At 34.9% G+C, this 27,946-nt stretch overlaps 1 protein-coding gene across 1 annotated transcript; it reads right to left on the bottom strand.

Moving 5' to 3' along the window:
- Positions 1–2,534: 2,534 nt before the first annotated feature.
- LOC121408876 (protein phosphatase 1E-like) lies at positions 2,535–26,752 on the bottom strand. Its single transcript, XM_041600563.1, has 7 exons — positions 26,536–26,752; positions 11,260–11,369; positions 9,067–9,272; positions 7,977–8,171; positions 7,296–7,439; positions 6,108–6,201; positions 2,535–3,675 (listed from the first exon to the last, which is right to left on the bottom strand). The coding sequence occupies exons 1-7, from the start codon at positions 26,718–26,720 to the stop codon at positions 2,612–2,614; spliced, it is 1,998 nt and encodes a 665-aa protein (XP_041456497.1). The 5' UTR covers positions 26,721–26,752; the 3' UTR covers positions 2,535–2,611.
- Positions 26,753–27,946: the final 1,194 nt, after the last annotated feature.

Below are 27,946 nucleotides of genomic sequence, written 5' to 3'. Positions count from 1 at the left end.
TACGGGCAGATAAAGTTTTGAAACATGAAGACGTCATTCCAAAGGTACAATATTCATCTTCGCACTTGAGAGAAAAACACATTTGTTACCATAGAGGTTTATAAAATGTAAAGGCATCTGTAGAAAAGTGAGTAACAGAATATTTATTTTCCCATGGTTTCTCTCAAAACTGAGGATAAAACTTCAGCATTTATCACAACAGACACATCTTTAACACTGTATATACGTTGAGAAATAAAAAACAAAAAAGTGTGATTAGTTAATTAAGTTGTAAAGATAAAGCATTTCAATCAGATAAGTTAGATGTAAGAAGAATGTATGGTTCAGTAACTTCAGTTGTTATCAGAGTAAAAACTTCTTCAGGCCAAGTATCATTAGAAAACAAGTGATTTCACATGATATTCTAGACTTTTCAGTACTTCTCACGATAAAATAGTTCTCCACTAAAAATCACAGAGGCACTGTCTGTTAGAATAAGACACATGTTTAGTTTTATGAGTCATTAAAACTGAACTTAAATAGACTGCTAACAAACTTGGATCTTAAATTCTTATAACCTTAATTAAATATTGACAAATTATATGATACTTGCTAAGGACAAGTATTTTAATCCACAAAAACCAAATTTATCTGATGGAAATACAGCTATTCAAAGATGTGATTCATCTCCCACATCTGCCACTTAAAGGGAAGTTCACTTATTTTGTATCCCTGAAGAAAACTTTGTTGTAAAAATAGCAGAAAAATTAGTAAAAAATATTGGTGAAGGTTTCAGGTAAATCCGTTAAAAAGTAAGAAAGTTATTAGAGTTCAAAGTTTTGGATTTGTGACGTCATAGACGAGCAGCTGCCCCATGTGTTATGTAATATAAAATGCATGAATTTCAAATTTTGCATTGTTCCTGATGACTTAATTTTGTTTTCTATTCATGATCGGGTGTGAAATGATTTGTCTATTGACATACAAAAGGTACAGTGAAAACTATTTTCAATTTTCTGAGAAAATGATATTTATTTGATTTTTTACCATTCGCTATGTATGAATGCTGCTCGCATATGACGTCACAAATCAAATAATTGAAATCCTAATAACTTTTTAATTATTTGATGAATTTATCTCAAACCTTCGGCAATATTTTTTATTATTTTTTTTGCTATTTTTACAATAAACTTTTTGTCAGGGTGAACTTCCCCTTTAAACAACTTTCACTTATTCTGCATCCTCTAGGAATACAGTGTTCTTAGCTAATCCATGTGTGAATTTTTGACAGTAATTAAGATTTTCCTTAAGTTTAACAGGATAATTTTGGGTTTTTGATAACTAGATAATGAAATCACTGTTTCATTTTTTTCCATTCCCTGATAAGTTTGAACCAAAAGAAAATGTGCAAATTCCAAATGTGAACCTATAAAATGCATAAACATTCAGCATGACAACAATAAAGGTGTATAACACTCTGATAACAAAGCTTTCCTATAACTTGCCAAACAGTTGAGGATCAACACAATTACAGTGAACGAAACCAATAAATGATACAATGTAGCTATTAACTACTTTGTGCTACGTGCATAACATTCTCATATTCCCAGAACTACTTTTGATTGGACTACTTAGCAACTTTCATCGTAAATACTTGAAGATAGATGTACATTCACCTCATCAGTTTCTATATTAATTATACAGTGTATAGCATTGAGAGGGGAATAATGAGAGAGACACACACACAAACAAATACATAAATGCTCATGGGCAGGGGGGGGCAAAGAGTGTGTATGGTGTCACACTGTCGCTTTACAATTTCAACATATTATGTAGACACATTAATACAATATACTTTGGTTGTCTGAGTTTGTTCTTAGTTCAGCTCAGCTCAGCATTTATGTGTATTGCATTGAGTTGCATTACATTTTTTTTCCAAGAGAATACACAAAGTCAATGTCTGACATTTCATATTGCAAACTCATATGTACCTACAGGAACAGTTCTGTAAAGACGTACACAGCATGAATAATTTTAGATGAGTTGCACTTATTCCTAGATGTAGATAGCATTATTACTAGATTATAAAGTAGATAACATTATTACTATCATTATCATTAAATCATTATGACTTATGAAGTTCAACAAAAAGATACTATTACTGCAGGAACATGTTTCAATCACAGGACATGGCGAACAATATCATGACATCAACACAGATCGATGTGCATCTTCTTCTTACTTTCCTGTTAGAAAATGTCCTCGACAGATTTAATGTTTAAAGAGACGATACTTGTATGCTATATAATAGCTGAGCAGTGATTTTAAGACCTAAATGTAATGCACTATTCCCTGATGACAACAGTATCTATTTTATAGAATCAGATACACACACTGCCTTGGAAACTGTCCACTGCATCTGATTATCCAGAAACGCAGTCTGTCCATGTTGTATTAACAAGGCATGGCACAGCTATGAGACAAGGCCTAGGGGTGTGTCAAAGACCTCTTTTGCCAAAAGCCACCCTGAAAAGCTCCATGTCTAAATGGATCTCTACGTACATACATACATAGATTCTGCATACTGGCAACGACATAAGAATGAGAGGTTTGAAACTTTATTCAGCAGATATCAGCGGGGAATATCAGATTTGGTCGGTGATGACTGACTGCTGGCAGCCGCAAGCTTGTTCTTCATAATGGCAGCCAGCTTAGGGTCTCTGGGAAGAGATCTTGTTCGTGTTAAACTCTTTGGTTTGATGGAGATAGGCATCGATTTATGCTGGACAGGAGAGGACTTATTTGAACGACTTGTCTTCTCTGCCTTGGAATCAACACCAAGGTCCACTATGATGACATCCTCTACTGTGCCATTGTTAAAAGAGGATTTCCTCTGATGGACAGCTGGTGTACTTGAAGTACGTCGTATAGGACTTACACCCACTGTTCCTTTCTTGTGGAGTGAGCTACGCCTCCTTGCCTGTGGCTTTGAGTTTGTTTTTGAATAGTCAGAGATGAGTTCTGGACTCTGTCCATTCTTCTCGACGTATACGCCAGCAGTGTGGTGCCCCATGGAGCTCTTTCTGGCTTTCTGATTAGAGGATTTCTTTATCACATTCACACCGTTTTTTATTACAAGATCTTTATCATCTTTAGACATATTGAGAACACTCTTATTGTCTTTCCGACCACTATTCCGATTGATATTGTTATTGTTTGAATTGGCATCTACAGCATTCTGAACGACCATGTTCTGAAGTCCCTCCGACAAGTCTGAAGTCTCTCCACTGACCGCTGGTGCATTGGCACTCTGGTGATCATCGCTGGAGGTATTGGCTTCTTTTACAATATTTCCAGAGTCTTTTTCCTGATCTCCATCACCAGATACAACAAGTTCTTCTTTTTTGCTGTTGCTTCCTTCATCCTTAATTGCCCTGAGTGGATTCAAGAACACAACCATGACTGTGATGTTGTCATTGGAACCTGCATCCTTCGCCATGGAAACCAGTTCGGGGGCCACTCCCGAGAGATCTGCCCCAGACTTGATGAATTCCTGTATGGCTGTGCATGCTCCCTCCGGTGATATTACATCCCAGAGTCCGTCACAAGCAATGATGATGCACTCTTCTGAGCCATCTAGAGGTAGAATGGCAGTGTCCGCATCGCTACATACGTAAGGCTTGTAATCAGGGTCACCTAGAGATGGAAAAACACAAAAATAGAACATAAACATAAAAGTTTTCAGAATGTTTGTCACTTAGTGGACAGTTGTAGATCACAGATTAAACAATTACGCCACAGATGCAATAGTATCAGGTGAACTTGTGCGAGTCAGGAACCTATTTAAAAACTTTGTAATCATGACACAACTACCAATGAAATCTTAATTTTGTTAAAGCTACATTACAATGGTAGCCCCATAGAGAAAATATTGCCATACTTTTGAGTCATGAGGCCACAAATTCAAGTTCATCCCATGGAATTTGCCAAGATGACTAAGACTCTAGCCTAAAAGCCTAAACAAAATTAATTTCCTGAATTTAATTAAGGTATTCAAATCAGGATCATCATGCATTCCCACCTTACTCAAAAAAATAAATTTTGAATTACATACTACATGTAGCTATGGTTGGGGATTTCCTTGAATGACTGACCTTCCTCTATTTTGTTCTCCCCCCCCACCTACTACTTACTCCCTCCCCCCTCCTCCTAATCATTTTGTTCTTCCCTCTCATCCTATTCTTCCTCCTCTTCCCCTTACCCTACTCCCTCCTTCTTCTCTTCCTCATCATCCCTCCCTTCCACCTTTCCTTCCTCCTCCCTGTTCCACATCTTTCTCTTCTTCTTTGTCAAATATTGACCTTTTCCCTTTATCTCGTGAACCCAAATTTTAATCTCTTGTATACTTGGAGAAGTTTGAAATTGATTATTGAACGATTCTTTAGTTATCGTTAAAAAAAAACCATGATGGACGCCCTATAAGCATATTAATACCTCTGGCAATCACCTACGGTCGACAGGCATAAAAAATAATGACACTTATCTCAATTACCAGTTAAATAAGTTCAACTGTGAAGTGACTCATTTTAACAAATTCATTGAAAAACACACACACATCAAGACACTAACAGTCAAACAGGGATAATTAAACTCTTTATAGATTGCCACATAGAATTGTTTTAGTGGCGTTAAATCCCTGTTTCCATAACAACATCTAAACACATGTTTAGAGCATACAACAAAGCAATGCAATGAGATAAGAAATCAAAGGGAGATTCCAGGGAATCACATCCAGAAGAAGCAGTACAGTCACCTCTGATTCACATCGCAGATATAGCCTTGTTTAAAGGGATAATTAGAAACATTTTTTTTCCTTGTTGAAGGCTCACTGTCTCAGTATAACATACTTCACTGACTGTTCTACATGCACCTCACTGTCATCTTGATTTAAATTTTATAACACTTGTACAGAACTTGAGTTAACCTTGACAAATTATTGCTCTGATTGCAGATTTTTATAATTTATTGAATTAATTTGCAATTAAAGTGAATTGGGAAGATAGCGAAAGGAAGTGAGCTGTAATTTGTATATGTTGTTGAAATACTAAATTGAAAAAATTAAGAATATCCATCTTCAATCATGAGACTAGAATGCTAGAAACAACTACCTTTTTTATACAATTTTCATTAAGTTTCATGAAAACAGAAAAATGAAAACATAAATTTGTTCATTCATCTTACCAATATGATTTTTAACTGTAATCTACTAGTATGTTCAAGCAAATGTTTTGTTCAACCGGTTGTTGTTGTGTACACCTTTTTTTTTTTTTTTTTTTTTTTGGGGGGGGTGGGATGGACTTGCTGCATATTAGTTTATTTTCTTCCTTGATCATTTCAAGGGGAATGACACTTTGTATTCATGGAGCAGGGGTGGGGTTGGAGTAGAGACAACCTGGGGAGGGGGTGTCTTTTCTAAAAGGGTAGGATGTGTTCACAAAAAGCTGTGTTGGTCAGATTCCTAAACCAGCCTTTTTTTAAATTAAGTTAATAAATCTAGAAACCCCTGCAAATTTTACAAAGACACATAATAAGCAACTGGTATAGGAGACTTCTCAGCACAAACTTTTGTGAAAAGTCCCTCCCCCCATGTCTCAAAAGTGGGCGTCGATTTGACCCCCCCCCCCCCCTAATATTCTTAAAAGGATGTGGCAACCCTAACTCCATTCCCACTCCACAAACACAGACTGTCGTCACAAGCCAATTAGACCTTGGTGATAACATAACATTGTGAAAGGGAAAACAGTAATAAAGTGCGAATGGTGAAAGTTTTAAATTGAAAAGAAAAAAACTTCAGGTCCTTGAGTCAAAACTAACTTTTCCCAAAACTGACAAGTTCTAAAGTTAGCAACAGTTCAGAGTCCATCACCAGGTATACTATCTGATATGAATGACTGCTGCTTGGATATAGGTCTAGGTCAATTACCCCATCTACATATATGTGCAAAGAGGTCTATAAAATACTCCTGAAGGCTAGGCACTATTTACAGTACTGGGTAATCTGAGGTGTTTAAAAATGAAAGATCTGAAAAGATTAAAAACTGAAAGAAAGTGCCTTGTGAGAGGTTTACCTATTGATCTTGATACAGCAAGACTTCCATTGACTCTCCATGCTCCAAACCACACTACACAACCTCCAAGCTCCTCTATTCTCTTCTTCTCATCCTGTACAAAGTAAAAATAGTTTTCAGCATCAGATATTGATTTAAGATACATAGACCATCATTGAGCTTACACTGTAACTTCACTTATTAAGCTATAATTTATCATTTATCCCATTCACATCAAAGACTAATTATCCATTCTATCTCACTTTATATTTGTCTTGTATGAACAGAAATGGATTATTGGTAATTCAAATATCATTTTCTTCTCGTCAACATATTATCTTGATTTAATAAGGAAATTAGATTATTTCTACTTTTTTGTTATCACTTCCATGAAATAAGATTGATGCAAATTATTCTACAACATAGTGAAAAGCGATTCAAATATTGCACAATATAAAAAAATATCAAAAGAGTTAAAATTTAATAATTCAATTTACTTTTAAAGATTTTATGAGTCTTATGAGGCGTTGAAAGAAACTTACGATCAATTGCAAGTCAATTTTCATTTCTGAAATCAAGCATATGCCGTGCAATTAATTGCAAATTTGCGATTGATTGCTAATCTGCTCCGTGAAACAAGGAGTGTAATCTGATTTGCTATCGTTTAAAGTGATCAATCGATTTTAAATTGCAACCGAATATTTGCAATTAATTGCAAATATTTTCTTACTATACTCTTTGTGAAACAACTCACTTGCTTAACAACTCTCTTGCTTAACAACTCTCTTGCTTAACTCTTTGTGAAACAACCCCCCCCCCCCCACTGTCAAACACAGACTAGAAATCACCCAATAAGGAATCCCAGTACCAGCCTCATGTTTGGGGCTGTGAGACACATAACTAACACCAGCTGTTAACACCTGGGCCCCGTCTTACAAAAAGTTACGATTGATCCGATCAATCTCAAGTATATGTAGATATATCGCTGACGTAATTTTTTTCTGAAGGAAATTTGCTCAATGTCCTTTGAAAACAAAGCATACTGAATTGTCCAGAAAAAACAGTAAATGTATGAACAAAATATTTTGAACAAGCATGTCTTTTAGATGTTGATGTTGCTGGCTTTCCATAGTTGCGATTGATTGGATCAATCGCAACTCTTTGTAAGATGGGCCACAGACTTGAAATCGCCCACTGTCCAATGCTCACCTCTCGGTCAGGTTTATGTGGATCCATAATGATAACAGGTTTACAATCTCTCATAAGGACAGCCTGTGAATCTCCTAGCCATGCTAAATGAATGGTGTCTGGCTCTATCACCACTGCTACCCCAGTGCTTCCACTTCGAAGACCCTAATTATGAAAAGAGAGATCAGATTACATATTATAAAATACATGCATGGCTGTTAATCTTTTTAATAAGTGAGGACTGAGAAGCAACCGTCATTGGTACAAGTAATGAGTAGGACCAATCCATTTAATTACATAAATCACATAAAACTAAAAAGCATAATTATTTATCAACTATGTTGATAAAATACTGATAATATTAAGAGGGTGATTATATTAACAGGTGATAATTTGACCAAACTATGTATCAAATTTGAATATTCAAAAATGCAAAAATCAGAAGAAAAAACTCTGAATTTATAAGTTTTTTATGATGAAAAATCCACTACAAAGAATGCTCTTTAAACACTCTCATATTACAGAAATATTGTTTCTCTTAAACTTGGTTGGTCTCGGTACAAAGTCTATGAAAAATAGAAAATTCTGCATTCAACAGGTTATAAGCTCATCAAGAGAATTGATGTTCAACATAAACAATTATAAACAAGAACAGTTAAAAATAAAAAGGGTCTTTCCAAGAAATGGGATGGTGGATCTCACCTCTCGTCCTGCTTTCTGAATGAAAGCCTCATCCGTCTCATTGAATGCTTTCTTCAAAGCATTGGTAGGGCTCTCAATGAAGTCTGGTTGACTGACTGTGTGTAGGTGGAGATGAGCCGCGGCATAGTATGAAGCATCCACACCACCATGTCCATCGTAAACAGCATAGAAGGAGCGTGGCTTATCATCAGGTTCCTAACATATATAGAAATCATATTTAAAAAGTAATACTGAAAAACATGGCAATAATTTTAGAAAATAATTTGAATACTGTTGCTCAACAGCAATTGGAAATAAAATATCACTTCATCCACTATTCAACAAAATTGTCCAATGGTAAGAAATTATATAGTAAAAAATGTTATCTTGATGGAAAATTTCCTGTTTTTATATTCATTTTTATATGTTGAATTTGATCTATAACCCCACAAAAGTAATATACAGGTAACTGTATATCACAAAACATGCATTGGTCATATAATTACAATGTCTGCATGCAATTCAATTTTCTTTACAAATGCGGAAAGCAAAACAAAATCTGGATAAAAAGTAAATTTACATTGAAAGAAATTGTAAGTCAATGGCAGCTAAACATTGAAAAGGGGAAAAAATTAACAGAAAATTGAAATATCGCTTACAATTTAGATTGTAAAATTAAATAATCAACGATTTGAAATAAATTTATCAATTATTCAAATCAATTCATTATTTCCTTCCCCTTTACATGTACATGTACTTTCTCTGTAAGTCAATGGCAGCTAAACATTGAAAAGGGGAAAAAAATTAACAGAAAATTGAAATATCGCTTACAATTTAGATTGTAAAATTAAATAATCAACGATTTGAAATAAATTTATCAATTATTCAAATCAATTCATTATTTCCTTCCCCTTTACATGTACATGTACTTTCTTAGTTTTCTCTTCGAAAATGCCCTGATGAAAAAACAAGAGTCCTCATGACAAAGAAGCATCTGAGTGATTTCAGCACTCATTTTATTTGCCAAGTATTAAGAAAGGAAAATAATTTTTATACAGGTACATGTACATGTAGCTCCCGTGGAATTTTTCGAGGGTTCTGCTAGTTATACCTTTAATCTTGATCTGAACATTGCGTTAATATCTTGTAAGACCACATGTTTGTCCTCCATTTTTCTCCTGGTATTCCTGACAGCATGTAGCGATACCTGATGAATACCAGGACCCACTGTGATGGAAGGCATACTTGTATTCCATTCTTCGCATATCCTGTGTACGTTGCTGAAGACAAACCGGGCAAATCCATTTGCCTCTATTACTGGAACGGGAGAGAGAATTAGAATACAGTGTATAATATAGTGATATTCTTTTTTAGGGGAGCATGTTGAAATACAATTCAACTCAATTCTTTTTATATTGTCATGTCATTAAAAACACAAAAATGTCATCAGACTCTTTATAACAGAAAAGTGCATCACTTTTCAGTCACAAATAATAATAAATACATCATAAGAATACATACATGTACTTGTAAATACAAACAAAAAAATATAACCTGTTTGCATGCATGAGCACCCACAACATGGCACAAAACACACACAGATCCACTGCATGAAACAAATTGCACATGTAGGCGATACATTATCATCAGAATTCCAACAATTTTTAATGCATGTATGAAAGCCCATATTACATTCAGTTGAGACCAAAAAAGAAATTCATGATTAATCTTAAAAGTAATAGATGCCCAGATATAGGACCCACCTCCATACATGAAAATGTACATGTACATGAGTGTGGGGAATTCATTGTACATACATGTACAACTATGAACAGTGTTTTCCAAAATCATATGTTGTTAATATTCAATGTATGAAATTGAACATGTACATGTACATGTATGTACATGTTATGCATGCAATCATCAATACCTTTCAAGATTCACACCTGAAATTTCAAGAATGAATAAGTAAACAGAGGAGAGTTTTCTTTGTACCAATTAAATAATTAATGGTGGATTGGTGGACCATGATAGTTCCAGTAATGCAATCATGCAATGAAAAGTCTGAACCGAATGCAGGGTTCTGTTTACACATCCTCTCCCTCACATACTTTCTATTATTTCATAGACTGTAAAAGACAATCGAAAATGGGGAAAATGTGTCAATCAATCCTTAAAACTCCCACTGAATCTAACTTCAAAACCACATAATATTATATATAAAAAAAATCTCTTTTGGGGTTAGAGTTTTGAAACCAATTTGACTGTGGTTAGCAACCATCCCTAATGACTATTTGTTCCTGGATTCTACTCAAATATCAATATTCCAGGGCCTTTGTTATTGTGCCAACAGCAAGTTGCCATAGCAACAGTATACAAATAACAAAAAGGGAGCCGAAACTCTCATCCCATATGGGTGAAAATACAGGGACATCCAGGCACTGAGCTAATAATGCAAAAGCGATTCGGCATTAGATTGGGATACATTTCATACTGCTCTACATGTACATGTATGTGGTGGAACAATATCATTGGTCAATGTCAAGCAATAACTTCAGGGGGGGGCAATGCCATTAAGATCTGAAGTACATACATGTAGATTGCAGTTATGAATAAAAAAATAGTTAAATAAAAAAAATGCTTTATGAAGGCCTAGTGTACACATTGGATTTCAAACACATTAACTGATTGGGAATCATCCTTGTACAGGCCGACATGTATTTTAAGTTTCCTTTAACAATACATACATGTATAATGCATAAATTCTCTATTATTGCATTGTTACAAACACTAGTAGTACACTTCAGATTGAAACAATCCTGTCAAATGTATGTCAAATAATGTATGGTGTGACATTTTAAATGCCTGCATTGTCCCCATTAAAAGCAAACAGAGACTGCTTGTTCTTGGAAATTCATAGTTGTGAATAATTTCTAACTCAAGAGACTTCTCATAGTGATAGAAAGTTAAACATGTCAATAAGCACCACTTTAATAGTTTTATAACACATTGTATTTTTTCTGAAAAGCATTGCCTAATCACATTAGGAGTACTCTTAAAGGCAATTAAAACTTCCATTATGCATTTTTTTCCCGCAAAGGCTTTATTGAAAGTTGAAAATGATTATCACTACCTGTATGTACAATAATAATCAGTCATTCAATATACATTCCATCAACTTCCATTCCCATACGACTAAAAAATTGCAGTTACATTTAATACATATCTTCTCGATAAACCAACAGCTGTAGCAGTAGAACAGAAAAATAAATGCAGGTGCTACATGTAGGAAGGTTTAACTTACATTTTCCTTCATCTTCATCTCTCTCATCCTCGTAACTAGAGATGTCTGAAGATTGGACTGCATCCACGGTTGCCTTGGCAATGGCTGCAGCATATGCAGGTGGACAGTGACTGTAAAACAAAATGTAAACAAGAAAATCAAATTTATTGGCTACACATTATTAACATTTAATAAAGTAAATTGGCAACACATGCTGGAGAATGTATTCTGCATGCATTTTGGTATTAAGTTCAAAATAAATACAATGACATCAAAGGGTCATTTGAGGTTGAAAATGGGTACATAGCATGGATGAAAAATAAATGCCAAACAAACAAAAACACACAAAAAGAAAAGAAATTGTACAATATTTGGTGGTATTGCTTGGTAAAATAACATTGTTTTTAACATTGCTTTTGCTCATGAAATTATTCACCCGCTATAGTATTCAAGTTTCGTTACTGATCAGAATCCAGGGAAATGACCAACAAAGCATTTGCATGAGTGATTGAAAATCATTAGTATTACATGTACAGAATGTATAAAAATACAGTAAGTATGGCTTTTTAGCAAAATGAGAATGGCATCTGGTCCTGGGGCCTGTAACACAAAGCTAATCATCATCGGTCTTCTTATCTTTCATAAATGTACATGTATTTTGTCAATGAAATGTGCTTTATAATGTTGTTAATTTCACAAAATTTAATGAAATCAACACAATTCAGATTTTCATGTATAGTGTAGTATGATGATACCCTTATACATGTACACTGTACATGCTCACTGTCTCCCCTCTTTTTATCTAATCACAAAAGAACATACATGTTCATGTATCTGCATTGTGTATTGCACTATCTACATATCAAAGTGTGACAGAATTTCTGACATTGTTGTTAATGGTGCTTTGACAAGCTTGTGAATGAATTAAATTTGATGGTATCTTCACTTTATACATCATCAATAAATTACAAAACATGACAAAAAGGTCCATGACAGCACTTCAGTAGTACAGTACACCCCACAGGAGGTACATGTAATGAATTATTTCCTATTCATGGCAAACCGTTCATTCAATAGAGCAATTCTGATGATATGTCACATAATCAATAACATCAAAGGGTAACTCAATTTGTGTGCCCTTTGAAGCATATCATACACGCTGAGAGAATAACGAGCACACGTCATAGCTTTGATCTCTGACCCTGTCTGGCCTGTAAAAACATGGATGGTATTTTGGCAATGAAATATGTATGTAGGCCTACATACATGATTGATAACTGACAAAAGGTGAAATTACATGTATCCATGTACATATTAATCATGAAATATATATATGCAGTAGGGAAATTCAGTATATTATGTACTTGTATGTATATAATAGGCCTACTATGAGGACTGAAATCTTCAAACATTGTTTGTTTCTATTTTTTTCTTTCAGAAAGGGGCCTTTGTATCAGATAAATTTTACATTGCATTCGCCATTATAAATCATGTACCGGTACATTACATGTACAGTAAAAGAAATGATCAATTGTACAATAACTATTCACATCAAACCATGAACAGATTTATTTGATGCCAGATCGCCTAAAAAAAGGGTTTACATAGTTCTTCTTTAATGAGGAAACCAAGAGATACGTGAAGCCAGTTCTTGCTGCAAATCATGCACATATAAACCTAATAAAGTAAAGGCGAGGGATAAACATTAATTGTACATGTATGGTGCACCATGGCACAAGTTCCTAGTTTACACATAGTTGCCATGGAGACCAATAAACATAATGTTTCCCTAGTAACCATGGTAAACAAGTAGTAATGAGCCAGGGTTCTGGCACAGTATACTGTCATTACTCTCAGCTGGAGGATAACAACAATACTGTGCTGTCGATATTCTATACTGTACATGCACAGTACATAGACCCTAATAACCCTGCATATAATTTAATAAATTATGTTTACCAAAACAACCTGGGGCAGTATTTTTTGCTGCCATGTATATATATATATATATATATATATATATATATATATATATATATATATATATATATATGCCTATATTTTACATTCAGGGGCTGTGCTGAATGTACAATGGGGCAATTTCCCCAGTTGTGTCTTGGAAATAAAAAAACTTGAAAATAAAAAGTAAGTTAGTATTAATCCAACAATTGGGCCTACATAGGCCTATTTGTGAGAATTTGAATTTTACATATAAAATATCCCCCTTCTCCCAGTATTGTTCTACAAGTACATGTACATGTATTTTTTTTTTAAAGGCCCTAATCTTGAATAATACAACTACATGTACATGTATATGAAATACCATTTCAGGCTTGACACTGGAAAGTTTTCAACTAAAGACAAAGAAATGCACATACATACAAATTATGTTAGGTCGGAATCCTGACAAATATAATTTTTTAAATGTAAAATCTCAATCATACTTTTTGCAGAGCATAAAAAAGCATAAAATTGAATTGCATACTGTGTGAATATGCTTTGACAGAGAATAGGCTTGGATAAAATTAGGTGAAGTATATCAAATGCTTCCTTCAAACCACCAGCTGAATCAAAGCCACAAACCACAAAAAAGAAGGCCTGGAAGTGACTGAGGCTGGATGCTACCTAAACATAGCACACCAACAATGTATTTAACACATTGAAATGAGAGAGCCAATGATGTATAACATTATAATGTTTAACATTTCACTATTCACAGGGTATGACAACAATCAGGAAGCTTTTTATTGAATCAAATGCATACATACTGTAGGCGTACACTTACAAGTACATGTGTATGTACATACACAGGTTGAAACAATGGTAATTGATGCCACACGCATGTTCAGGGAGGAATCAAACTTTTATTACACCATAAGGACAAAAATTGCAATATTATCAACTCTATAATAAAAAAGAGAAGTATATGTACAATATAGATAGTAATAACTGTTTTCTGAAAATGCTGAAATGAGGTGAAACTTTAAAATATCATAGTACAATGTATCTTTTTGATGAAATGTTAACTGTTGCTACATGTAAGTTACATTTGCATGTTTTTTCTTGGTTTTACAATGTACATGTATATTCAAATAAACTTTTTGTTAGGATGGTCTTGACCTTAGTATTGTATGATGGCTGTACCTTGAAATCTCAGATAACACATACATGTATGTACAGTAGCCCATCTGTGTTCTGGAATTGATAAGGCCAATATAAATGCTGAAAGGAGTGTTTTGCCTGAATCATTACATGGCATTTGGCACAGAATCCTCCTTCAGTTCATCATTAGGCATACCAGTTGCCATGGTGACCATTCAAAACACTACAACAATAATACCAGATGCTTGGCCTGGGAATGAATGATCCATCAATAATAGTGAGCTGTTTTGTGTGTGCTGCGTCTTTATTGGCTCTGCAATGCACTGATATTATTCACATATGGAGTGTGTGTTTGTTCATTTTCACTATCCTATACATACAGGGAGTGAATGTCGGATGATTTTACATGTACGCCTACTCTACTGATTTTAACAGAAAAATAGAACTTTAATAAGTGGAAAAACATGTCCAATGTATAGAAATAAAATACAAAGCATACAGGTAGGCACACATTGTACAGTGTACATGTGCAAGCAGTACGTACATGTATCATTACTTTTCAATTGTAATTTGTATTATGATTTTAATATTTATACAGTATTCACAGCATGGTCAAAGTACATGTAGCGAATACTTACATGTACATATTCAGAGCAAGTCTTATCAGCAGAATTCTTTGAAAGAAATCCCTTGAATTTTTGTGTGAAAACTGCAAAATCAATGAAACTTTGTGAAAAATAACCAAGTACCTGTACATAAAGTTCTCAATTCACTAGGCACTTAGTGAACCCTGAAATTGTGTCACTTCTTGACTTCAATTTCATCTATTCAGGTACATAGACCTTTGTTGATTTAAAGAAAAATCCACGGTGGCCCCCTGATTCTCAGAAAGTTTATAATCTCTAGTTTATAAATAATTATTCAAATTCATCCCTTTGAATTTCAACTCTGTGGAGATACATGTATATGCCATGAAGCCTAGGTTTTCCTTCTATCTTCACCTTCAATTTGCTGGTAATAATTATAGCAAAATTATTCAAATATTTAAAAAAAAATTGTGCAAAATAATTAGAATTCAGCTGTTAATCTTAAAATAAAGCTCCAATACTCGTAAATTTTGGTCTGAACACACACTGTAATCAAAATTTCATCCTACATGTACCGGGTATGTCTGTATTCTAAATTTTGTATGCCTCTGCCCACTATACATGTACATATTGGTGGCACCAGAGGAATTGCTTCTGGGTTGTTGAGTGTACATCCATCCGTCTGTCCTGGTTTTGTTCTCGCAATAACTAAAGAACTAGATGACTGAATTGACTGAAATGAAATGCTAACATTTGTGCCTCAACTTGACCCACATTAAAATTAGTCTGTAATCTGTAGTCAGCACACTCAGACAGGACAGAAAGGGTTTGTAAAAAGTTTTTTACATGTACACTGTAGGACCCTACATAGAATCTGTCAACTATTGTATACATGTGTAAGCCTACAAAATACTCGGTGTTTGATTATTTTGCACAATATGGTTGTTATTTTCTTCCCACAAGAACAAAATATTGGTGCTCTGTCACCAATATACAGTGTTCACAATGCATTTTTTTTATTCTTTTTTACTTCATAGAAACTTTCACACATGGACCCACCAAAAGTATTGATATTTTTTTTCTTACAAAGCAAATTGTACACATACCAATGTACGTGTACACGACTGTTAAATATGGTAATCACCTTTTTCAAATATTTACTATAAGGATTACTCAAATGTGCAAGAGGTGAACAGGCTCAAGCCTCTCTGGTTCCTGGTTACCATAATCCACAGTAGGTGGTTTCAGAGCGCCTCGAAGTTAGTCAGTTCCAGGTATTCTCTGATCGGGAAATTTACCCCAATCCCCCAATTTACCCCAATGTGAAAGCAAACTACGCATAATTTCCACTAAAGAAAATACCCGCTATTATACATGTAGTAGGCACTTGGCGAAATTACGAGAACTTTCACGGGGATTTTTCCAAGGTAGCAGGTATTTTGGCAATGTGAAAGCAATTTACGGAAACTTTTAGCCGAGCGTGTCATTGGGCGCGGGCGCCGTGGGTGGCTGTTGGGCTAGTGATTTTGAATCTCGTGCCTTGCCTGCTTATCAGCAATTCAGGGGGGGGGTGAGTATTTAAATACAATTAGATTATCACCAGTTGTATCACTCAACATGAAACCAGTCTGGTGTATTGGTAACATCCTTTGTGGCAACATCCTACAAAACAAAACAAACAATTATTGGGCTTCAGTCATTATGTAATAGGGTCTTAGGAAGGGTTCTTGCAGACTGACAGTGCATTGTATCCATTGAAAAATGAATACTTAAAGTACACAACCAAAGAATCAAAAGTATTTTATAATGACTTGTTGTGGTCATCATTGTAAAGGGGAAGTATTTAATACTAATCAGATATATAACTTCACTTTTTAAAATAGTGATTAGAGTTTGCAGAAATCAGCTCTCAAAAATGACTTAGTTTCATGGCATATTTCTGCCTTCGTCCGTCCTCTGGCGAGCTCCAGCTGAGTGACGTCACACCAAGAGCAGTGAGCAGCTGAGCTGACAGCAGCCCATTGAAGACAATCTTTTCAATCAGCCTTTTTTGCTCTTAGAATTGTTTATTCCTCTCAAGATTGGTCTCATTACATCTATAGATAAAAGTTTGAATTTTCTGAACAGTAAAATGAAATGCACATTTAACATATTAATGGTTACCAATATTTAGCTCAGAAAAAATTATTTGTTTTCAAGAAATATACGTGAATAAACAAAGCATATTTTCACTTAGAAATCATGCTTGCACCACATTGATATTATTATCAATATAAAGCATAGACATTCGTCTTCACGACTGAATAAGAATTATGAAATTTAATTACTTAGCAAGTTCAGGAACCGCAAAAAAACACGGCAATATCCATCGCGAAATGATTGGAATTGCAGTTCAGTTGGATTGCCGAAGCATTGCGAGGCAACAGCAGCGAACACACTTTGTTTATATATCATTATGAACCCGGCACAGATAGAGACACGGTCTATGGACAAATCTGTACGCACATAATGTAGGTTCTTTTATGAGTGCGGGGATCCTAGTTCGAAACTCGTTGATTTGTTTTTTTGGTTCGGGATTTTTTTTTTATATTATATTCCTTCCCCGTTCCTACCAGCTCTTTTTTCTCTTTTTATTTTCATGTGAGATTCTATTCAGTCCTGTATTTATTAAATCTTACTTCTTAATTGCTGCTTTTGATTTTCAAGTTCTTGATTAGATTCTCTACTTATATTATTTGGGCAGCGACTCACTCACTCACTGACTGACTGGAGTGGAGCAACACAATGACGACTGCAGTGGACAAAATCGGTCTTTACAGTCCACAATTCAATAACAAGTGGAATGCCTCTGGCCGTCTCACCTGCATCACGCGGTTCAATATAGCAGCAGTGCTGACTTTGAATACTACTCTAACTCGCACAAGATGTTCAGTGATACATGGTTACTCTTATGTCCACTTTTTATGAACTAGACCAATAAACTTACAGAGATATGATGGTTATTCAACAAAAAACCCCAACATGGCCAAAGTTCATTGACCTTACATGACCTTTGACCTTGATCATGTGACCTGAAACTCGAACAGGATGTTCAGTGATACTTGATTACTCTAATGTCCAAGTTTAATGAACTAGACCAATAAACTTTCAAAGTTATGATGGTAATTCAACAGATACCCCCGAGTCGGCCAAAGTTCATTGACCCTAAATGACCTTTGACCTTAATCATGAGACCTGAAACTTGCACAAAATTTTCAGTGATGCTTGATTACTATTATGTCCAAGTTTCATGAATCAGATCCATAAACTTTCAAAGTTATGATGGGAATTCAACAGATATCCCCAATTCGGCCAAAGTTCATTGACCCTAAATGACCTTTGACCTTGGTCATGTGACGTGAAACTCATGCAGGATGTTCAGTGATACTTGATTAACCTTATGTCCAAGTTTCATGAACTAGGTCCATATATTTTGTTATGATGACATTTCAAAAACTTAAAGGAAACCAAAACCCAAGAAAAGAAGCAATCTTATTGGAAAGAGTAAAATGAGAGGAACAATTTTAAAAAAGTTTCATCAAAAGCGGTTATGAAATAAGCAAGTTATGGACGATTAAAAACTCTCGTTGTACTTTCTATGTGGATCCTCAAATTGGCAAACTTGCTTCAAAATGGCTGATTTTGTGGACAACTCTCCATTTGTTTTGTACACATATTTTCAGATTTTCCCCTTTATTTTACATATTTCACATTATCTCCTCCTGTCCTTGACATATATGGTGTGGATTATATTTTCCCATGACATATGTTGTGCTCAGAAGGAGGCAAGATGCAATTTGAAAGATAATGAGAAAAATCTGAAAATTTGTGTACAAAACAAATGGAGAGTTGTCCACAAAATCAGCCATTTTGAAGCACGTTTGCCAATTTGAGGATGCCCATAGGAAGTACAACAAGAGTTTTTAAACTCCCATAACTTGCTTATTTCATAACCGATTTTGATGAAACTTTTTTTAAATTGTTCCTCTCATTTTACTCTTTCCAATCAGATTGCTTCTCTTCTTGGGTTTTGGTTTCCTTTAACCTCAGGTTAAGATTTCGATGTTGATTCCTCCAACATGGTCTAAGTTCATTGACCCTTAATGACCTTTGACCTTGGTCATGTGACATGAAACTCTAATAGAATGTTCAGTAATACTTGATTAATCTTATGGCCAAGTTTTATTAGCTAGGTCCAGAGACTTTCTAAGTTATGACATCATTTCAAAAACTTAACCTCAGGTTAAGATTTGATGTTGACGCTGCCGCCGCCGCTGTCGGAAAAGCGGCGCCTATAGTCTCACTTTGCTTCGCAGGCGAGACAAAAACGGGGAAAGGAACACAGTTCTGATTCACGTTTGGTATGAAGTTGTCGAAAACAGAAATTGAATATCACATTACATGAAGAAAACGGTATATTCGGAAGATATTGAACAGGTCAGTAAGGTGATTCAGTGCATGATGCACAGAGAGATGAGCTCATCGATTGTGTGACGTCATTATTCTCGACCGTTTTCGGCTGCGTGATTGTCGGTCTGGGGGGCTGAGAAGGGTGTCTAATAATTTCATTTCTTGCATTTCCACGACATCTATAAGACTTTTTAGTGACATATTTGTGTATAAAAAGACAATACCTTTCCATCCATATATAATTTGTCTAGAATCATCACTTTCGTGAATTTTCTTCGTGTGTATACTTTAAGTGCTCCTAAGAACTTTTGAAGCGCTATTTGAAGTCGATTAAAGCAAAAGTTCATAATGACATAACTTTCTTATTTTACATCTAAACTTGATTAGATTTTCAGCTTGTTAGATTTTTGTTTTTTCTCTTTCAAATCAACTGTTTTTGCTGAGGTGGACTTGAAAGACAGAATCGCCAAATATACAAAGCATGCATACAAGGTTGTACGTGTCTACTTTACATTGCAATTTGCTCCACATTTTTGAAAGAATTCTATGCAAAAAGTCTGTACATAGGACTGTACATTTCTTATGACCAAAAATGTAAATTTGTTAAGAAAAATTATTCCCGCAATGGATAAGCAGGAAAGATATTTGGCAAAAAAATTCATAGAGCACATATATGTACAGCACTGTATGGACAATGAATATTGTCGGCATATTGGTTTATGGGGGTCAGTCACATTGCTTCAATTTTCTATCAATGGCAACCTACATGTAGATGTAGACATCAATGGTCATAATTGGAACCCCATTTCTAGCAACGTTGCCATGGCAGCCAAATGACATGCCATCACAATTGTACAAGCTGTGACAAAAGGTGCCTGACCCAATGTCTCTTTTCCACTAGTCAAGTCTGGCACAATATCGCATGGCTCTGTATATACACTGGGCCGGCTGACTCATCTCTCCGGATTATTGTTAATTAGAGGTTGGATTTACATGTAGGCTAAGCACGCTTTAAAGATTGAGGTGGAAGTGAGGTTTACTCCCTTTGAACATTGTTGATTAGCCACAAACTCATACACATCTGTGAATACATTGGATGCACATTTAGAAAAGTTCAGAGCATGGAAATTAAAAAATAAAATTGTTGGATAACTGTCAGAAAGATACTCTAGTCTAGGTTGTATCTGACATGCATTCATGTACATACTGCATACATTGTAGTAAAAATGTAAATGTACATGTACATGCATTTCAACCTCAACATCAAAATCAAACAAGCATTACACTTACATGTAACATTTTATCAACATTCAGATGATATTTGTAAACAAGAAATTTACATCCTACATTTTGAAGTTTGATCAGAATAGCCTCATACCCCTTCAGGAATTCATCCTAGAAGTCTGGATTGAATGCTGTGTTCCAGGCAATGAGAATTGGGTTCATGAAATATTGTTCACATTATTTTTAACAGTTGCAGTGCAAAACATTGCAGATTATTGTCATGATATTACCACTAATGATAAAATAATCAGAATTTATTTCAACTGGATTATGTGTACTGCACCTGTGTCACAGGCTCACAGCACACAGGAACAAGAGACTATCAATCACTGAATCCACCACAATTTTTTCTATATGTATGTAGAATCCTATTCATTAATTCAAAGATAAGATTAACAGTGGATCGAGTGCAGATATTATTTTCTTGAATGCTTGCAGCACTCAAATAATCATGATCTAGTTTGGTCATCGACCTATCATGAAACGATCCTCATCTACAAATTTATGAAAGGGGTATAGTTTCACAAACAGATGACACTAGTCTATTGCAGTTCAACAGAAATGTATTGTGTTACAAGTACAGTGTATGTTGGTGAGATTTGCAAACAGTGAAATTAAACAAGTTACACACTCAGGCAGATCTACTAAATTGTTGTGGAATAGGACATACATGTATGTAAATGTACCTGAAGTTCATTAACAAAAAAAGTAATATTTCCCTTATTCCTTGATATTCTTGCTGGCCTCCTGAATGTTACAGCGGATCAATATTATTCAAAGTGAGCAAGTCAAATTTTTATTTAAAATTATTTTAGATTTTTAATGAACATTAGACATGGAAATTATAAGTATTTGCAGTATAAAGTTTTTTTCGCAGGATAGGAGTAGACTACAATGTACATGAATAAATTTACTGCTAAAATATACTTTGTGGAATTCAAATGCATTACTCCCATATGTTGAATGGGGTAATAGTAATACTGTCATCCATTATAAAATGGAGAGGTTAAAGGGGAATGAAACCTTTGGAACATATAGGCTTGTGTAGAAACAGAAAAATCAAAGAACAAGAATAAAGAAAGTTTGAGAAAAATCAGACAAATAGTGAGAAAGTTATGAGCATTTGAATATTGCAATCACTAATGCTATGGAGACCTCACATTGGCAATGCGACAAGGATGTGTGATGTCACTGATGAACAACTTTGACTATAAAATACCCTCAAAATGTCTCTTTTTGCCTTTTCTTATGACGATACAAACTCTTTATCCATGATGTATTCTTAAAAAATATGTATTACATGCCCTCATGTAGAAAGAACAGTATGATTTATGGATCGATGTGATAAAAGAGGCAATTCAAGTGAACATCCTTATCCCAAAAGTCAATAATTCATAATGGTCCTTTATTCTGGAACAGTCTCCCTGAAGATGTCAAAAGTTCTCTATCCCTTCATGTATTTAAATATAAACTAAAAACATTTCTTCTACAAAAACTTTAATTTCCTAGACTAAGTTACCTCAATTCATTTTTTTTTCTAGTCTTTCTCTGCAAAATTCAAACTTTTATTGACAAAATTGGGATTATGTTATAAGTTTTTAACTTTTTAAATGATCCCCCACATTTACATATACTGTTTCTCTTCTTGTGTGATTTAAGTATTGTTCAGATTTTGGTTTATTGTTTTGTGTAGTGTATGTTTTCTTTATGCACTGGAATATATTGTACTGTATTTTGTAATACCATCTTTACTCTGTATTGTTTTTTTTATGAAGTGTGGAAAATAAATGAATCAATCAATGAATCAATCAAATATATACTAAAGTAATGGGGAGAGTTGTTCACAAGTGACATCACACATCTTTGTTGCATTGCCAATTTGCTATCTCCATAGCATTAGTGATCGCAATATTCAAATGCTCATAACTTTCTCATTATTTGTCAGATTTTTCTCAAACTTTCGTTGATCTGTTTCTTTGATTTTTCTGTTTTCACACAAGCTATCTTGTTGCAATTGTTTCATTCTCCTTTAAGTTGTAAAAAAATAATACAAAAATATCAAAAGTTTTAAAAAAACCTGTATTACTCAAGGTACTTACATGTAGACTGAAATTGCTGAACTCATTCAATAATAATCTGATTTTTATGTTTAAATTTCAATTATCGGTATTAAACCATGCATGTACATGTACATGTACGTAAAAAACTAAAAGATCTCTTTGCCTCCAATTTGCAGAAGCGTGACCTTAGACATAGTGCTCATCAAAGGAATATGCACCAGCATAATGGAGATAAATGTCTCAATAAATTACCATTGACTCATACAAAACTCTATCCCAAGGTTTAAAAATCCTTTTTAAAAAATCATTTATGTGTAAAAACTTTTCCTGACATAGCAATTTATGCCCAAAAGAGCTAGTATAAGAAGTCACAAAAAAACCTGTCGAAGAGTTGTAGGTTTCCGTCCATTTGAGCACTGAAAAATTGTCAGTGCCACTTTCCTCGGCAAATTGAATTCATAATCTGGAAATCAAAACTAATCCTTCTTTTCTATACATGTACAATCTAAGCCTATGGAATCACAACCCTTCTCAGACAATGTGACATCACATAATTCAGGCCTGGGTTAAAAGCTTGAAAAAATCTACAAGCGAAACGTGATAACTTTAGTTTTTTTTTAAAGCAAAATACTTTATTTTCAGACTCCATTTCTCGCAAAGAGCTTTTTCCAAGGTATCTTTTACCTAAATGTGGTAATCCATGTGGCCATGTGTCTTAACTCACCCCACAAAAAGGTGGTGTTATTACACTTTTTCAATTTTCATTTGGTTTAACATACAATATCTCAGTCATGAAACTGGTATAAGTTAAACATACCGTACATGTACTACATCATATATCTGAAAAAAATTAGCACTTATATTCCTGACACCGCGACTGATAGAATACAAAATGGCGAGGGTGGAAGGGGTGGGGGGAGGGGAAGCGGTACACACAAAGTCTATGGGAGAGTCACGTTTCATATAAATTTCAAAGGTGAATAACTTTGGAATACAGGGGCTAGAGACTTAATCTGGGTCTCATTTTAAAGCTAGAGGTTAGTAGTAATCCAACATTATTAACAATTTAATTAATTGTAATTAAAAATGATAAAAAACCCAACATTGTTAAACATAAAATACAACAAAATTGTTTGCAGAGGAACACATTATGATGTAATTTTTCAGCCAAATGGAGACGGATTGTCATGAAATTGGTGTCACTTGAAAGGTGAGAACATATTACATGTAGCTGTATTATAGGCCTATAGATATGCACATCAATTTGCGACAATGTGCTCGATATAAAGAATAAAACAAGGGTAATTGAGGGGTGGTGGAAGCAGTAAACATTACACATGCGACTCTCCTTGTATGGAATTGTGGTATTGTAAACTTAAAGGAGAATGAAACCTTTGAAACAAGATAGCTTGTGTGAAAACAGAAAAATCAAAGAAACAGATCCATGAAAGTTTGAGAAAATTTGGACAATAAGAAAGTTATGAGCATTTGAATATTGCGATCACTAATGCTATGGAGATCCTCAAATTTGCAATGCGACAAAGATGTGTGATGTCACTTGTGAGCAACTCTCCCCATTACTTTAGTATATATTTCACTTAAATTGCCTCTTTTATCACATCTATCAGTAGATCATGTGTTTTTACCTATAGGAGGGCATGTAATACATAATTTTAAAGAATAAATCATGGATAAAGAGTTTGTATCACCATAAGAAAAAGCGAATAGAGACATTTTGAGGGTATTTCATAGTCCATCAAAGGGAAAGTTGTTCACATGTGACATCACACATCCTTGCTGCATTGCCAATGGGAGGATCTCCATAGCATTAGTGATTGCAATATTCAAATGCTCATAACTTTCTCATTATTTGTCTGATTTTTCTCAAACTTTCTTTGTTCTTATTCTTTGATTTTTCTGTTTCGACAGAAGCCTACTTGTTCCAAAGGTTTCATTCCCCTTTAAACAAGAATAACTTTGGTTTTCAATGGGCTACATGTACATGTACATTATTATAGATCTAGACCTTTGATTTTGGTCTCATTTTACAGGTACAACATGCAAAACAAAATATCCCTCTACACATCATGGAATCATTAATCAATAATGATTTATTTGAAATTAAGAAAAATATTTCTAAAATTTTTTTAAAACTTATAAAAAATTGAAATTTTGCATATTCAAAATTATAAATTTGCATATCAAAATGACTTTCAAGTCATGAATTCCCTTTGAAAGGAAATTTCATGAGCAATCTAAATATGGTAAGTAATCAATGGTGGGGGCAAAGAAAAAAATATGGACATTTTAATGGGATTACATGTATATTTGAGGTCCTAAAAGGTCAAACATTTTCACTCATGTGAGTTGTTCACCAACTTCACCCTACATTTTTAATGCCTTTTTTTTAATCCTCCTGAAAATTCCTTTCAGAAAAAATCTATAACAAAATGTACTTTTGTATGGATACAGTAAACATTTTCAAAGTTATGACCATTTTTATGCAAATGGGTGTGCGATCATTAGATTTCAGTGTTGTAACACAAATAGGGCGAGTTCAACTTCCGGACACATGGCCCTATTATTATATTTTATGCTTGCTACCGAGCTACCACCACTGCGATGCGTGTGTGAGTCTTTGGTCAAATGTTATTGTTATTGAGGGGATGCTGCGCAGGCTGAAGCCAGACAAAGAAAGTCAACGTGCCGCAGAGAGGAATTTATCAGGTGCTGGTCAGAAAATTGGGATTGTCCCAGTTTAAAGGGACTGTCTCAGTTTTCAAAGATTTCTTCACACAAGAAATCTAGGAAAGTTCATTCACCTGTCAAGTGCCAACATCAATTGAGTGTGCTGGAGGATGGCAAGTTGTAAAATATACCGGTAGATGGTGAACTGGGGGAATTGAGGTCACTGAATCTTTTTTACATGTATGTAGCATCTTGAGATAACATGATCATAAATAATTATAATGATAATAATTATTCATAATCACATCTTAAATGTTAGTATTCGTTAGATAATTTTTATCTATAAATTTTTCTTCAAAACGGCATATTGTAACATCGCTAATCGTAGGTACAGTGGCAGTCAGCAATCTTTGAGCGTAATTACACTCGAATCTACACTCAGGCCCAGAACAATAAAGTAACTAAGCCAGAACAATAGTAGAACAATGTATTCACTGGACCGTCATAACGAAGCAGTTCAGGGTCAGACCTATTGTATTTGCTTTGTTGACAAACGGATCAAGGAATCTACACGAGATCAGTCTGGACTCTGGTAAGAAACCTTCAATTTTTTGGCTTTTCATTTATAACCAATTTTGGAAACCTTCATATGAATTAGGCGTATAAAGGTGTAAAAATAAATAAAATTAAAAAACATTTGCATGATTTTTATCTTAAAAAATGGATTTCCTAGGGAAATCCATCTTTGTTTACAAGTAAACTCAAGTGTCATGAGTCACTGTGTGTATCTTCTGACAGGCGCCAGGCTCCATGACCATGATGAAGTCTTAATACTTTTATACTCTAGCCTAGGCCTACCGTATGTCAAAATATTAAAATTAATTAATATCAATTATCATCATAGAGTCCTCAAGGCTAGACACCTTCCCCCCCCCCTTCATTCTCGTCGATAATCAATGATCACAATTGCTCAATTCACAGTCACAGCTCACACACTCACTCACTGCCTCACGTCAGTCACGTCACGATCATACAGATAGGCATAGCTTGCATTGCAACCCAGCAACAACTGTCTGGCACTCACTCGCGCTCCGCTATATTTAGCTTGAGTTGAATCGACAACTTACTTCTGGCCAAACAAATATTCCATCACCCATTCTATGCATTCTCCTTCTACTTCGTCTGGTGTAAGGCGATAAGTCACTAATCGAAACGGTAGAGGATCATCGGAAGTTATAGGTCCGTTGTGTTTCGCCGTAAATTCCTCAAGAAAAAGCTTGAATTTGATGGAGTCATCTGAACCGCGATCCATTTTGTTACCGACATTCGAGGGATGTGTAGTGGTGGTCTAGTCTGCTTGTGATCAAGGGCCGGTCGCGATGCGACGAACGGCGCGGCCCGGCGCCCGACACAACCGACCTCGGGTACGAAATAGTCTACATGCACAGACCTTTGGCTTTGCAAAGTGTATAATGCAAGGGGAGGGGGTGCAGAGGTACTAAGACTAATTGGACCTTGATTCGTAAGGGGGTTGCAGATGAACTTCTGGGGAGTGTTTCATCAAGGCTCTGTCAGACGTTTTGTCCGGCAAATCCTATTTTATCCGAAAAATACCATAGTAACAGTGCATATCTAGGCGGGTCCAAGGGGGGGGGGAAGAGGGCCCTCCTCTTTTGGCGGAGCAAACAAACAATAAAAGAATAAAGAAGGCAAGAAAGAAAAAGAATGGAAAAGAGAAGAGAAAAAGAAGGACAAACATAAGAGGACGAATGCGACTGAATAAAATAAGATTAGGGGAACAGTAGCGGATCCAGAGGGGGGGCGCCCCGGGCGCGCGCCCCCCTATTTTCGCCGGATTTTTTTTGTTTTTTTGTTGGATGGTTATATTTACTGGATTGGTACAATGTAGTCAATTTCAAGGGCTAGATCTAGTCAAAACTATATGTTAACTTACGCTCATGGCCTTTGTGTTCGCACAAATGCACCTCTGTCATACTGTATTGCAATATGTATATTTAGTCCAGTCAATATAGGGTTTGACCCACCACTAATTGCAACACTGGATATTCCACTGCAATGCTTTCCAGGAAGGTCCCCTGAACAACATACTAAAAGTCCCAAAAAATCCAAGCAGTGGAAATTTATGAAATTTGCATATTATGCAAATTAGCCATAAAAAGTTAGAAAAATAAGGAAAATAGTCCAAAAATTACAAATTAAGTGTCCAAAACCATTTTATTTGAGCGAAAATTCATGATAAATAACTTTAATCAATGTTTTTAATCAAAAGTGCAAAAAATCTACCTCATTTGCATAATATGCAAATAAGCATCCTTATATGGAAAAATTGTCAAGATATTGTGAGTTTTCTCTCATTGACTGCTTGAAAATGTCAATAATGTTGAAATTTACATGCTGCTATCACTAAGGACGTTGAATAGATTTATATTTAGCGTAGTGTCTGTAGTGTCATTTGTATATTATGCAAATAAGTATGTAATAAATATTCAAGAAAACACACTGGTGATACATTCCTGG

The sequence above is a fragment of the Lytechinus variegatus genome, chromosome 2, assembly GCF_018143015.1.
Source record: "Lytechinus variegatus isolate NC3 chromosome 2, Lvar_3.0, whole genome shotgun sequence".
Lineage (NCBI taxonomy): Eukaryota > Metazoa > Echinodermata > Echinoidea > Temnopleuroida > Toxopneustidae > Lytechinus > Lytechinus variegatus.
This window is presented reverse-complemented; position numbering and strand designations above follow the sequence as displayed.

Coding starts and splice junctions, on each gene's coding strand:
- LOC121408876 (XM_041600563.1), bottom strand. CDS start 26,720: ATGGATCGCGGTTCAGATGACTCCATCAAATTCAAGCTTTTTCTTGAG. Junction 11,370..26,535: donor GAATATTTGTTTGGCCAGAA/GTAAGTTGTCGA, acceptor TTTGTTTTACAG/TCACTGTCCACCTGCATATG. Junction 3,676..6,107: donor TGCTGTATCAAGATCAATAG/GTAAACCTCTCA, acceptor TTCCATCTCTAG/GTGACCCTGATTACAAGCCT.